Source organism: Aquarana catesbeiana, linkage group LG04 (assembly GCF_042186555.1).
Source record: "Aquarana catesbeiana isolate 2022-GZ linkage group LG04, ASM4218655v1, whole genome shotgun sequence".
Taxonomy (NCBI): domain Eukaryota; kingdom Metazoa; phylum Chordata; class Amphibia; order Anura; family Ranidae; genus Aquarana; species Aquarana catesbeiana.
The window spans coordinates 235,814,830-235,829,362 of NC_133327.1; the positions used below are offsets into that span (position 1 = coordinate 235,814,830).

At 39.3% G+C, this 14,533-nt stretch overlaps 1 protein-coding gene across 4 annotated transcripts in view; it reads right to left on the reverse strand.

Annotated features, from left to right (window-relative positions):
• PEX5L (peroxisomal biogenesis factor 5 like) overlaps positions 1 to 14,533 on the reverse strand; it is a 364,561-nt gene that overhangs the window by 185,045 nt on the left and 164,983 nt on the right. For 2 of the 4 annotated variants that reach the window (XM_073626273.1, XM_073626271.1), the window contains exon 2: positions 790 to 855. The exons of the other annotated variants lie outside the window; for them this stretch is intronic. In XM_073626273.1, the coding sequence (XP_073482374.1) occupies positions 790 to 855 (66 nt within the window). The remainder of the gene's footprint in view (positions 1 to 789; positions 856 to 14,533) is intronic. 4 annotated transcript variants of the gene reach the window in all.

Here is a 14,533-nt window from a genome sequence, read left to right on the forward strand (position 1 = left end):
GCAAGCTTTGAATGTATGTAATGACAAGGGGTTCTGGGGTGTGCTGGAGGGTCTATTGATGTTGGCTACTGGGGAATCTATTTTTGCTGGAGAGGATCTATTTTTTGTTGCTAGGGAAAAATGATTATTTAAGATCATTTACAGATACAGTTAGAAATGTATGAATGAATACAGTGAAAACCTATTTACCCTAAAAAGCTTCTAATCCATGATTAGTGGCCCTTGTATAGTAGCCCTTGTATAGTGACTGATAAAAAATATAAAAATGAAGGATTGGGTTTTCATGAATAATGCTCCAGCTTACAAAAGTCTGCTGACTCCACTGTGTTTAGGTGACAGGTACACTTTGTAAAAGGTAAAATCAGTGCCAAACAATATTATTTTACTGTTCTGCTTAGATCAATAAGCTAAAAGTAATGAACAAAGGATATGTCAGGTTTGCATGGAAGGAATAGCACCTTTTCATGTGAAAATGAATAAGTGAGGACACTAACTAAAAATCAAGTCTCCTTGCCTTATCATTATGGCAGCTTTTCCCTTACAGATACTAAGAGCCATAGTCAGCTGCTCATTGCTGCAGGTGCATTCCAGTTCATTGATAAAAGGTTACACAATGTCACAACATTTTTCTGAAAATCTAACCTATATTTTTGCTACATCTACCAGCATGCTTCTAAATGCATACACTATATTAGTCCCATAGAAATTAATCTTGAGGTTATACAACTATATATAGCTATGCATGCAGGTGAATAATTTCCTTGTAGAGAAAAATAAATAATAACCCACCAAAATTGGGGTCAAGTCACTTTTTGGAAGACTGAACCACTTTTTCTTCAAGGTCACACCTACTACCTGAAAGAAGCCATGACACTTTTATTAGATCACACTTGTTGACCTGTGGAATAGGAATAGACTTACTTTGCAACTCCGTCTCTATTTAGATGATTTGTCAATCAAAATAATTTGACTCAATATTCCAAAAAAAGTAACAACTGAGCCGGGGAAGGAGTGTCAAAGATTGACTTCCACACCTTAATAGCATTATTAAAGTCACTCTGTCACTAGAAAAAAAAACTACTATTAGGTATAAAGTTAGGTGCCTGCATGCAGTCCCTCGTCATCCTCATCATGTCTAACCTTCTTGCTCATGAACATTTTTGTATTGGCCAGTGAGGCAGCCCTCCATTTTGATGGGCCAATCAATATGTCAGTGGGATGGGAGGAAGTGTCAAAGTTTTGCCTGATCATAATGGCCCAGAATTGGCCCATAACTGTGGGGACTGCAGGCTGCTGCAGGTAAGTTCGGGTACTTCCAGGTGTCTGTACTCTATACTTATTACCAGTTTTTTTTTAACGTGACAGACGTACCTTAAAGAAACTTGTACAAGGAGTATAAACAGCGAGCAGCAATTAAATATATAAACAATGTGATATATATTTTATATTGTCATAAAATGTACTGAATATCAATAAGTCTGACTCATTATTTTTTCAAATGATAGTACCATAGTTCAACACAGAAAATACATCTTCAATTAAAACATAAATCTTCAGAAGCCATCAGGTTCTTTTCTTGTGTGAGATGTTGAGATTGGAAATATTCACATGAACTATTCATTTCCAGGTTTCAGCTCAAATTGGATGCTGGCAATTTGGCAACTTTAAAACAGCTTTCAGCCACCATTGTTTACTAGTTACCAGTGACCAACGAATGAGAAAAATATTTTGGAAATTCATCTAAACCACCTCCAATGCATTCAAAGGCATGTTTGCTTTATTACAACCCCTTATATTGTTGTTTGTTCACTTGAAACCAGGAAATGTATAGATCTAAAAGCAGACATCAACAATATTTGTTGGTCAACATACCATATGTTGCAATTGTTAGGCACTTTCAAATGCTTTTAACCAGATTTTAATCACAAAAATAAATGAGCATATCAATGCACCCTACCACCAACCCATGAGCTAGATTATGTTGGTGGAAAGTTGCATTTGGTTGTTTTTTTCAATGAAAATATAGTTAAAAGTGTGTCAAAATGATGAGTGTGGATCCAGCATTAAGGTGGGGAAAAACAGAACCAACAGAACCAAACAGAAACAGAACCAACCAAATGATAATTATACATCTGTGATAAAATTTTTATGCTGTCCTCTGTACTTTGTTAATTCAATTGGATTGATTTACCAATGACAAATAGCCTGTTCACTTTGCAAGGGAATTTTCACTTACTGTAATTGGTGAATGCGGTTCAGAATTCAGACTTTGGCTTGTACATGATTGAATGATTGAAGTCAGCCCGATTTCCCCACATTTTCACAGCTAAGGGGAAATGCCTTTGAAAGGTGAATGGCCTATTTTTCCTTTGATAAATCAACCCAAATGCTTTAAGTGGAAGGGTCCATAAAATAAGGATTTTTATTTCTATATATAAGAATTTCATCCTTATAATTGGCAGTTGTAAACACAAAACAAAAACTGCAGACCCAATGTTAAAGTTGAGCTAGGCCCAGACCATTCCCCATGTCATGTTATCTTGGCAAGCTATTATGAACATTCATTTCACAGCTAAAGAGATCAGTTGATGCATTCCTTGATGTAAATCATTGATCGGAGCTGCGGTAGAAGTAAAAGACATAGCAATTGGAAGCAAAATAAGAGTTGGCTGGAATCTCAATGACAGCCCTCAAGTGACAGGAAAATTACTGAGGTAAAATGTTATATTTACAAAAGTAATTTATTTTTTTCATTTTTTTAAAAGTTACTGCAAAGATCCCCTATAGCAGTGGTTCTCAACTCCAGTCCTCAGGACCCACCAACAGGCCAGATTTTAAGTATTATCTTGGGGAGATGCAGACTAGAATACTGTAATCACTGAGCAGCAAATGATATCACCTGTGATGTATTTCAGTTATCTTGCAAACCTGGCCTGTTAGTGGGTCCTGAGGACAGGAGTTGAGAACCACTGCCCTATAGTGATTCCTGCATCAATTTTGTTGGGTCTTCAGGGGTGAACCATTTAAAATGGACAGAACAAGTTCCAAGTCATGTGCATAGGGATCATGAGTGATCATTGTGTATATATCAAATACTGTAATTTTCAAGGTAAATAGCAAACAATGTTAATGAATGCTGAATATGGATGGTAGTCAGTTAAGAGATGTCTGTGTCACCAATGACATTCAAATGTTTAAGATGAGTATAAATTTGGTTTGTGGCTCTCCTTCTTCAAATGTATGAGTTTTCAGATCATCAACAATTTTACAAAGGGGTGGATTGGTGTATTTAACTATTGTAGAATCAAGACAAACTGAAGTAGGAAGCAGTTAGGCTATGCTCCATATATGTATTTCAAGTTTACCTGGACCTGGAAATATTCCAAATTAGTAAATTATAAGTTGCTTGTTCATTAATATTTGCTTTTTCAAAATGTTAAATAATTGGTCTATACTAGAGAAAAGAATGAACTGTTCTATCCTGTCAACAGTTGGTAATTTAATGGTTTTGGATTTAAGATCCAGTAGACACCAGGAGATTGTCATCAGTCCTACTATGATTTATTTTTATGAGCCAAATTTAAAAAAAACATGACTATTTCCTGTCTTATGTATATTTGAATACTGTCTAAAAACTATTATTCTCAAACTTAAAAAAACATTGAATTAGATGGAGATCTTCAAGTTAAGTTTTGTTGCCACTTTTCACTTCTGAGAAAAAAAATGAAATCCTCATTTGTTCCAGTAGCCCTGATGGCCAATCAGCCTGTTAAAGTTGCATTAAACCAAACCAAAACTGTTATTACAATAGTTAGCTTTTATTCACTTATGTGAAACCTTTACCCAAAAGTGGAAAAAATGTTGCTGTAACTGCGTGAAATTTGTTAGCAAGAGTCTGGCTTTAATTTTTTAGTAAAGCCCATCTAAATCTGCTAGTGCATCTAACAGTACCATCTCTCCAGTTTGAAAATGCTGCTGTCCAAAGATGTCTCTGTTGCTCCTCTATAGAAGATACTCTAAAACAGGAATTGTTTTGCTGGCTGGATCAGCAGGTAAAAATAAAGGAAAATAAGGAAAACTAATAAAGCCAACATATTTAAAGTGTTACTAAACCCAGGACCCTGCATTCACTATATCTGGTCTCCCACAGTACACAGAATATGGAAAAGCAATTATTTTAGTAAATATAAATGGCTAAATACCTTTTCTTATCAGCATTATATAGCAGTCTTGTGACTTCTATCAGTTCCTGGTTAAAGCTTGTAGGAGGAGTTTTCATACTGCATTGAGCTGTCCTATCCAGGACCCCTGACCCTCTAGGCAGTGCTGATTGGTCCTGTGCTGATCACATGCACTCTCCCAGGAAAAAAAAAACAATTATCTAGCAATACACGCCAAACTGAGCATGTGCAGCCTGACCCTAGTAACTCTGTCTTATCCAGACCTGTTCTGGAGTCAGTGGAAGAAGAGGACGATCTGTGTATACAAGATCAAGCAGCCTTTTTACACAATGCAGAAGATTAACCCCTTAGGTTCCACAGTTAGTAAAAAAAGCATGCTTTACTGCATATACAGACTGATCTTACTGTTGTGGGTTTAGTAACACTTTAAGGATTGGTAAGTTGCAACATATCAAATCTTTATTTTGGATTTAATACCTTTCAAGGTTAAGCTAAGACATCATCAAAATAGTGAATGTAAGTAACTTGGTTAAGTCTATTACTGTGGGGAACACTGAGTATTTTTTTTTGATCAGAAGCATTATTAAAATACAATGAATATTTTGTTATGCAACCAAAAATGCTGTCAAATGACAAACTAACATTAAGCAAAATACAGTCTAAAAAGGAAAGACAAAACACATACAGAATCAAACAATAGGAAGAAAAGATTAAAAAAGAAAACTGAGAGGGAAAATAGAAAATAAGAACACAGTAGCAAAACAGTTGGGAAAAAATGCAAAAGTTAATGAAATTCATATAAATGTTCTAACTTAATAATGTACTTCATTTATCAAAAAATTGTGGTACACAGTCTTATGGGTGCTTCTCATCATTAATGAAAAAACTGCTCATATTTGAACCCATACTATTTCCCAAATATGTAGGAAGTGCCCACATATGTATAATAAATTCAACCATAAAGCCATGTACTACATCATCTCAGTAAATAAATTGTACTGATTGGCTTATTTTCTGTGATTTAAGGGGTTGGGAATATACATTATGTCATTGACCTTGGGCTCCATAATTGCAGAAGTGAAACAGTATAGGGTTTGATCGATACCTCCACTACTTCATTTCATCCCGGTGAATATCTAGGTCTGCATAATACAGAGTCAAATTTAGCAGATTACCAGTCAAGAGAATCCTGACATGTTTACTTATATCTAGCTTAAGTCATCAGCAAATCTGCATGTGCATCGTCCCAAGAGGATAGTTGTAAAAGGGTCATGTGAAAGTACCTGTACATCTCCTAAATAATCCAAGTGCATCACTCAAGATCGATGGACTAAGAGCATGCTTGTTAAAATGAGTAAATCATGTCCAAAATCTTCAGTACTGCACCAATATTTGGGATTAGCATAAAGGAAATTTCCAGTTATAATACAGCAGAAAGATAAACAGTTTGTAAATAATACATTGGTTGAGAAGCTTTAACAGTAAAAGATCATCTCTTAAAATACTTAAACAAGTCAACGGCTTTAAACTGCAATATTTTTCTTCTGGCTGTGTTTGTTACTGCAAGAATTGCTGAGGACAGCTAAACTGTGGATATTAGTTCATTAGATGCCCCATCATGGCTACATCATGACATGTCACACAGTAAACAAAAGACTGGTTTAGGATTCGGGTAAAATGATAACAGGTTTGCCCGAGGCTGTTTTGGATGTTATCCCGAAATGGAAAGACAGAGTTTATTAGAGCAGATCCCAAAACACATAGATTGTGAACTGTTTCATAAATTCTTAGAACACAAGGCGTTGAAGAACAGTTCTTTTGCATTGCTTGTAAGTTAACATAAAGACACACACACACATATATGTGTGTGTGTGTGTGTGTGTGTGTGTGTGTGTGTGTGTGTGTATATGTATATATATATATATATATATTTTTTTTTTTTTTTTCTCTAAATATAAATAAATAAATGTGCATATGTAAATATACAGTATACATGTACAGTGCCTTGCAAAAGTATTCACCCCTTTGGCATTTTTCATGTTTTGTTGCCTCACAACCTGGAATTAACACAGTTTGTTTGGGGATTTGCATCATGTAATTTACAGAACATGCCCACAACTTTGAAAATTTTTTTTTTATTGTGAAGCAAACAACAAATAGGACAAAATAACAGAAAAAGTCAATGTGCATAACTATTCACCCTCCTAAAGTCAATACTTTGTAGAGCCACCTTCTGTGGCTATCACAGCTCCAAGTCGCTTTGGATAAGTCTCTATGAGCTTGCCACATCTTACCACTGGGATTTTTGCCCATTCCTCCTTGCAAAACTGCTCCAGCTCCTTCAAGTTGGATGGTTTGCACTTGTGAACAGCAATCTTTAAGTCTGACCACAGATTTTCTATTGGATTGAGGTCTGGGCTTTGATTAAGCCATTCCAACACATGTACATGTTTCCCCTTAAACCACTCAAGTGTTGCTTTAGCAGTGTGTTTGGGGTCATTGTCCTGCTGGAAGGTGAACTTCCGTCCTAGCCTCAAATCACACACAGAGTGGTACAGGTTTTGCTCAAGAATATCCCTGTATTTAGCACCATCCATCTTTCCCTCAACTCTGACCAGTTTCCCAGTCCCGACTGCTGAAAAACATCCCCACAGCATGATGCTGCCACCACCATGTTTCATTGTGGGGATGGTGTTCTTTGGGTGATGTGATGTGTTGGGTTTGCACCAGACATAGCGTTTTCTTTGATGGCCAAAAAGTTAAATTTTAGTCTCATCAGACCAGAGCACCTTCCTCCATACATTTTGGGAGTCTCCCACCTGCCTTTTTGCAAACTCAAAATGTGCCATTTTGTTTTTTGCTGAAAGTAATGGCTTTCTTCTGGCCACTCTGCCATAAAGCCCAACTCTATGGAGCGTACGGCTTATTTACGTCCTATGTTTAGATACTCCAGTCTCTGCTGTGGAACTTTGCAGCTCCTCCAGGGTTACCTTAGGTCTCTGTGCCTCCTCCCTGATTAATGCCCTCCTTGCTCGGTACGTGAGTTTTGGTGTGTGGCCATCTTTGACATGTTGTGCCATGTTCTTTCCATTTGGTTATGATAGATTTTATGGTCTTCCTAAGGATCATCAAAGATTTGGATATTTTTTTATAACCTAACCCTGACTTGTACTTCTCAACAACATTGTCCCTTACTTGTTTGGAGAGTTCCTTGGTCTTCATGGCAGTGTTTGGTTAGTGGTGCCTCTTGCTTAGGTGTTGCAGCCTCTGGGGCCCGTCAAAAAGGTGTGTATATGTAATGACAGATCACGTGACACTTAGATTGCACACAGGTGGACATCATTTCACTAATTATGTGACTTCTGAAGGTAATTGGTTGCCAGATCTTTTTATGGCTTTCATAACAAAGTGGGTGAATACATACGCACATGCCAATTATCAGTTTTTTATTTCTGAAAAATAGTTTTATGTTTATATTTTTCTAATTTTACTTCACCAACTTAGACTATTGTGTTCTGATCCATCACATATAATTCAGATTAAAAAAACATTGAACTAAAGGCTGTAATGTAACAAAATAGGTAAAAAGCCAAGGGGGTGAATACTTTTGCAAGGCACTGTATAATAATATAAATAATGAAACATTTGTGCTAGTTATAATTAATGTTGTCAAGTGTCGCAAACTGATGTCAAACTGATACCACTGACACAAGTCCAACACCCATTGACATAGACCCTAAAAGTGTCAAAACCCCTGTCATTGCTGTCTTCGTATCCATTGGAGAGGTTCAGCCTCAGTATTGATCCTAGTGATCTTTGTCGGTGGGACAGAAGGTAAGTGGTAATCCAAAACTTTGAAGTTGTCACCAAAATAGAGGTACAATCTTTCAATGGGTATATCTATCCCAGTGAGAACTATCCAGGAGGGGTTTTCAAATCACTTTGGAGAGTTTCCTCACTGTCTTGTGTAACTCTGAAACAAGAAGTGAAAAAGGAAATCTCATCATAGTTCCCACGCTGGCACGTTGTGTTCTCAGCTTTATACTTGCTGAGTGACAGCCCAAACCATGATATACTGTGCATCGAAATGTATTTGTGTGGCTGTACAATATTCTGATGCATTGTCCTTAAGGAATGGAAAACTAAATCCTAGTGAGGCACCCTGCCAATTTAATAGCTCACATGCTTAGCAATGAGATTGTTGATGTAATTAAGGAGTAATGTATTACACATAGAAAAAACGATACAAAGACTCATAAAAAACGAAGCATTCCCAGCATTTGTTTCTCTAAAAAAGAAACTTGGAAATAGCAGAACTAAAATGAAATAAAAGAACAAGTGAACTAAATTATATACCTCTAGTGCTTGTGTCCTGATTTCCTTTTGGTACTCTAATTGATCTCATTGTCACCGTGTGTGCACGTGACATTTTGAAGTAAGTTTGTTGGAGGCAGAGACTGGTGTGAATAGTTTCATATTCTCTAGCTATGTTGGTGTCCTGGATGAAGATAATAATAATACTTTACTCTAAATAAAAGGAAAGCTTAATGTATATTTCCTCTTTTCTTCTTTAGTCATTTATGTTTATGCATGTTTCTTAATGGAAAATCACTAGGCGCTGTGGGTGTCATTTTTTCTTATTGCAGTTTCGGAAGTTTTCCTTCAGAAATAAAAGCTTTTATCCTGTTATTTGCTTTCCTCCAGTAAAAGACAACATGCAGGATTATATAAAATGACATCTTTAATATGCTCTTGAGAAAGGTAAAGCTACAAATGGGATAAAACACCACACTGTGGAAAATACAGCAATATTCTGCAGATGCAAAGCGATGAAAATGCAATGCTGGAAGCAAAAGATAACAATATTTAAGTGATATTACATCTGACTGTTTTATTGTCACTTGCTGTGTGTTCAAGCAGCAGTTTCCTATTTTCTAACACTATTGATTGCAAAGAATAGACTTTGGTGCTGGTTATAAAGAATTAGCTTTTGTAAGCATGAATCTCCTGTTGAAAAATTATGGTTATGTAACATATAGTATGTTTTTTAATGTTTGCAGTCTGCCATTCAAGCAAAAGGATGCAAGAATCCCCAGAATCAGAATTATAGAGTGGCCAAATAACTATATTGCCAAACACAGCTAACAGTAGACAACGCCAAGACAAAGGGGTTTGTTTAGGCAGATAGGCAGTTTACTTTGCAAGGGAATTTTCCCCAGAGCTTAGTGAATGTGGTGAAGTTGTGCTGACTTCCATCACCCATTCATTTTCAGGCAAAAATTATTTTATTATCCTTGCACGTGATTGGGTATTTTTGCAAAGTGAAACTTCATCACATTCATTAAGCTCTGGGGAACTATCTCATGCAAAGTGTATAGCCTATTCACTGTTATTAAATAGACCCCAAAATATCCCACCCTATGACAGAAGAACTTTATTTTTCTTAAGTAGGAGCCAATATTGTAAAGATAATTCTTTTCCTAAACACATACAGGCAAATTCAATAAAGGTGCAAAAACCAAGGTCATTCACTAAGTGAAGTCATCTACATATTCCAATCATATTTAAAGATGAACTATAATACTTTTGGTCAATGTTTCTTAGTTTATAAACTGTTTTTTTTATCTTTGTTTTTCTTTACTTCATAAAATCTGTACTTTATAAATAACATTTTTTATGGTGTGCTTTCATGGTAGTTTATTTTCATGGTGGGCTTTCTTTTAAGAAACCTAAGCATTATCTCTGTGCTTGTTCACTGCATTTTTCTCTATAAAAAAATATCTACATGGTAGTGTGAGCTGGGGTCTGCACTAAGCCCTAAGGTGGTTTTATTCTCTTGCTACTGAGCGATTTAACCAATTGCTGTCATTCACCTCATTAGGCTAGAGCTATGAAGACGATTTTTTTTTAGTTTATTCATGCTACTAAAATCACTGTTAATTAATTACAAGAATCAGTCAGTTGTTAAGAAGATTAAACAAATGGCTCCCTACAGAGTGAGCTACACAGATACTGTAGCATGCAGAAGCATCTCAAGGTGATCAATTGCACATGATGTGATCATGAAAGATTGATCACCTCTACATGCTACCTGTGTAGTTTACTATTATTTATATAAGAATGACAATTTCTCTATATATGATAATTCTTTGAATATACATAAATAATTCTCTATCTATGAGTCAGAAACCATGAATAAGACTGAGACAGAAGTACAGATAAAGCCCACTAATAATAATAAAAAAAGGTAAACAGAGTAAACGTAGTCAAAACATAGCCAGAGTTCAGGAACTGGAACAGATAATCAGACAAGCAAAAACGTCAGGGAGACAGAGATGACTGTAGTAGAACAGCAAGCAGGATCTGAAGCCAGAAGGAATGTCAGCCAAGCAAGTCTTTAACAGGAACACAGGAGAGCGTCTCTAGAGATGTGACCAAGGCAAAAGCAGAGATCATCTGGACTGGACGGCTTAAGTAGGCAGGACTGATGGCAGGATATCATCAACAGAGTCACTGTGGAGAGATAGGAGCTGGCAATTAGCCGACAGCTGAGCGGCCAGCTTTGAGAAAGAAGGGCTGAGCCCAGCCCTGACAGTACCCCCTCCTCAATGACCCTTCCCCATCGGAGGACCACCAGGCTTGAGGGGAAAAAGTCTATGGAAATCACGGAGGAACGAAGTGGAACGAAGACCATGGAGATGCTCCTCTAACGCAGGAATACTCTGCGGAACAAATGAGTCAGGCAACATGGAAGGTTGGAAACCATAGTTCGCCATAAACGGGGACAATCGGGAAGCAGAATTCAAGGCAGTAATGTTAGCAAACTCCGTCCACGGTAAGAGGTCTGACCAGTTGTTATGATGGTCAAAAGGACTGATTGGCTTGTTCTGCGGCCCCATTAGACTGCTGGTGATATGCTGAGGAGAAAGCAAGCTAAATTCCCAACTGTGCACAAAAGGCTCGCCAGAACCGCCAGAAAGGCTCGACAATCACCTTGGGTAGCCCATGTATGCAAAAGATCTCCCGAGCAAAAATCAAAGCCAGTTCCTTAGAAGTGGGCAACTTGTTAAGTGCAATACAATGGGACATTTTCGAGAACCAGTCAACCACCATAAGGATAACTGTGTTGCCCTGGGAGTTGGGTAACTCCACAATGAAATCCATAAACAGGTGGGTCCAGGGCCTCTCTCCATTGGGTATGGGTTGTAGGAGGCCCACTGGAAAGTGTTGTGGAGTCTTACTCTGAGCACACACGGAACAGGCAGCTACGAAGGCGGTTACATCAGCATGTAGACTAGGCCACCAGAATTGTTGGGAAATGGCCCAAAAGAGTTATTCTTCCCAGGGTGGCCAGCAGCCTTGGGAGAATGTTAAGTCTGGAGCACGGCAGTATGGAGACTCTCTGGGACAAAGCAGCGGTCACAAGGTTTCTCAGGAGGAGCATGGACCTGAGCAGCAAAAATTTTGTTACCGAAAGGAGAAATGAGACTGGTGCGAACCATAGCCAGAATACGATCAGGAGGAATCACAGGAACGGGAACCAACTCCATCTTGGGAGTGGAGGAAAATTGTCGTGACAAAGCGTCAGCCCTTACATTCTTAGTACCGGGTAAGAATGAGACAATGTAATTGAAATTAGACAAGAAAAGAGCCCATTGCGCCCTTCTGGGAGAGAGGCGTTAAGCCTCAGAGAAGAATGTGAGATTCTTATGGTTAGTAAGAATGAGAACCAGCACAGTGGGACCTTAGAGGAGATTTCTCCATTCTTTCAGGGCTAAAATGAACTCTAACAGCTCTCTGTCACCAATCTCGTAATTGCACTCCGCAGGTGGCAATTTCTTGGAAAAGTAACCACAAGGATGCATAGCGCTCTCAGAGGTAGACATTGAGACAGAAGGGAGCCAACTCCAGTCTCAGAAGCATCAATCTCAAGGATAAAAGGTAACGTAGGATCAGGATGTGCCAACACAGGAGCCGAAACAAAGGCAGCCTTGAGACTTTCAAAGGCCTTAATGGACTCCGGAGACCAACTCTGTGGGTTACCGTCCTTTCTGGTCATATCAGTCAGGGGCTTGACCAGAGATGATGGAATTCGCACTTCTCCAATTTACAATAGAGATTGTTCTCCCATAGTTTCCGAAGCACACGACAGACATCTGTGTGGTGGCTCTCCAGGGACTTGGAAACTATGAGGATATCGTTGAGATAAACCACTACACATAACTGCAACAAATCTCGGAGAACATTGTTAATAAATTCCCAGAAAACTGCCGGGGCATTACAAAGGCCAGAAGGAATTACGAGGTACTCATAATGGCCTGTTCTGGTTTTAAATGCAGTTTTCCACTCGTCGCCCTCCTTAATCCTCACGAGATTGTATGCCCCTCTCAAATCAAGCTTTGTGAAAACCGTTTCTCCCTTGAGGCGGTCAAATAACTCTGTAATCAACAGAATCAGATAGGCATTCTTAATCGTGAAACGATTGAGACCCCTATAATCAATACAAGGTCTCGGTTCACCACTCTTCTTCTTCACAAAGAAGAAACCAGCACCAGCAGGAGACGAAGATTTGCGGATGAAACCTCCATGGCCTTATCCTCCAAGACCGACGAAGGGTAAACCTGGCCATGAGGAGGTATGGCACCAGGCTGAAGGTCAATTGCCCATTTATACGACCAGTGTGGAGGCAAACTACCGGCTTGAACTTTGTCAAAGACATAGCTAAAATCGCAGTACTCCTTCAGCAGGGAGGAGAGTAAAGAATTGCACAGAACCTTGGCTATCTTCTGGAAGCATGTCTTACTGCATTGTGGTGACCAGGAGAGAACCTCAGCATGGAGCCAATCAAAAGAGGGGTTGTGCCTCTGTAACCAAGGATAACCAATAATCAGAGGAAACTTAGGTGAGGAAATAACTTGGATTATCTCATGGTGAAGAGCCCCTACGGCCATGGACAACAGAACGGTCTCATGAGTCACAAGGGCAGGCTGTAGAAGTCTCCCGTCAAGAGCCTCAATGGCAAGTGGAGTGTCACACAGCCGCAGCGAAAACGAGTGCTTCGATACAAAGGCAGCATCAATGAACAGGCCTGCAGCCCCAGAGTTGATTAGAGCCTGTATCTCGACTGACGACTCAGCCCAAGAAAGGGTAACCAAAACCAGGGGCTTATTCTTCTGGATAACTGGGGATGAAACAATGCCACCTAAGGTCTGTCCATGACATGACCTCAAGGTTCAGGCGTTCCCTGGTTGGGTAGGACAAGACTTCAAAAAGTGACCTGCCTTGCCACAATGAAGGCACAATCTCTCCCTCCTCCTAAAGGTTCTCTCATCCGCAGAAAGACGCGTGAAGCCCAAGTGCATGGGTTCATCTTTACAGGCCGACTCGGTACCAGGAGGCATGTGAGGTGAGGGAGGCAAGGGTGGGACTGCAAAGTTCGGAGACAAATGTACAGGAGGCTTCCGCAAGCGCTCCTTAAAAGGGAGTCTTTCTCTGAATCTATAGTCAATGAGCATGGAAAATGTGATCAACTTCTCCAGCTCAGTGGGTATATCTTGGGCTGCTATCTCATCCTTGATGGTATCCAAGAGACCATGAGAAAAAACAGCCACAAGGGCCTCATTGTTCCAAGCAACCTCTGCTGCCAGAGTACGGAATTCAATAGCGTAATCGGCAACAGTTCTCGTACTCTGATGGACATGAGGCATTTGGCAGCAGAAGCGTGCGGGAACATCAAATACCTTTTTAAAAGAAGCCACAAACTCAGGGTAACTCAAGACAACAGGTTTTTGCGTCTCCCATAGTTGGGTTTGCCCAGGCCAAGGCTCTCTCAGAAAGCAAAGATATCACAAAACCTACTTTACTTCTGTCCGTGGGAAGTGCCTGGGGCAGCATCTCAAAGTATATCTCAACCTGGTTGAGAAACCCTCTGCATTGGACTGGATCGCCCCCAAATCGCTGGGGAAGTGGAGCAGAACCAGACATACCTCTTATAGAGGTAATACTCGAGGCGGGTGCTTGCACAGAGACTGGAGCAGCAGCAGGGACAGCCTACAACACAGGTTGTACCAGAGCAGCCACAGTCGGAGATTCCAGGTGAGCCGATGTGACTCAGGAGCATTTGTAACGCCATGGCAAACTGATCCATGCAGTGATCCTGCTCATCCAATCTGGAAAAAATATTACCAACAAGTGGATTGACTGCATCTTCTGAATTCATGGCTTTCGCCTACTGTCAGAAACCATGAATCAGACTGAGACAGAAGTACAGTTAAATCACACTTGTTTAATAACAATAAAAAAAGGTAAACAGCGTAAACGTAGTCGAAAAATAGCCAGAGTTCAGGAAACGG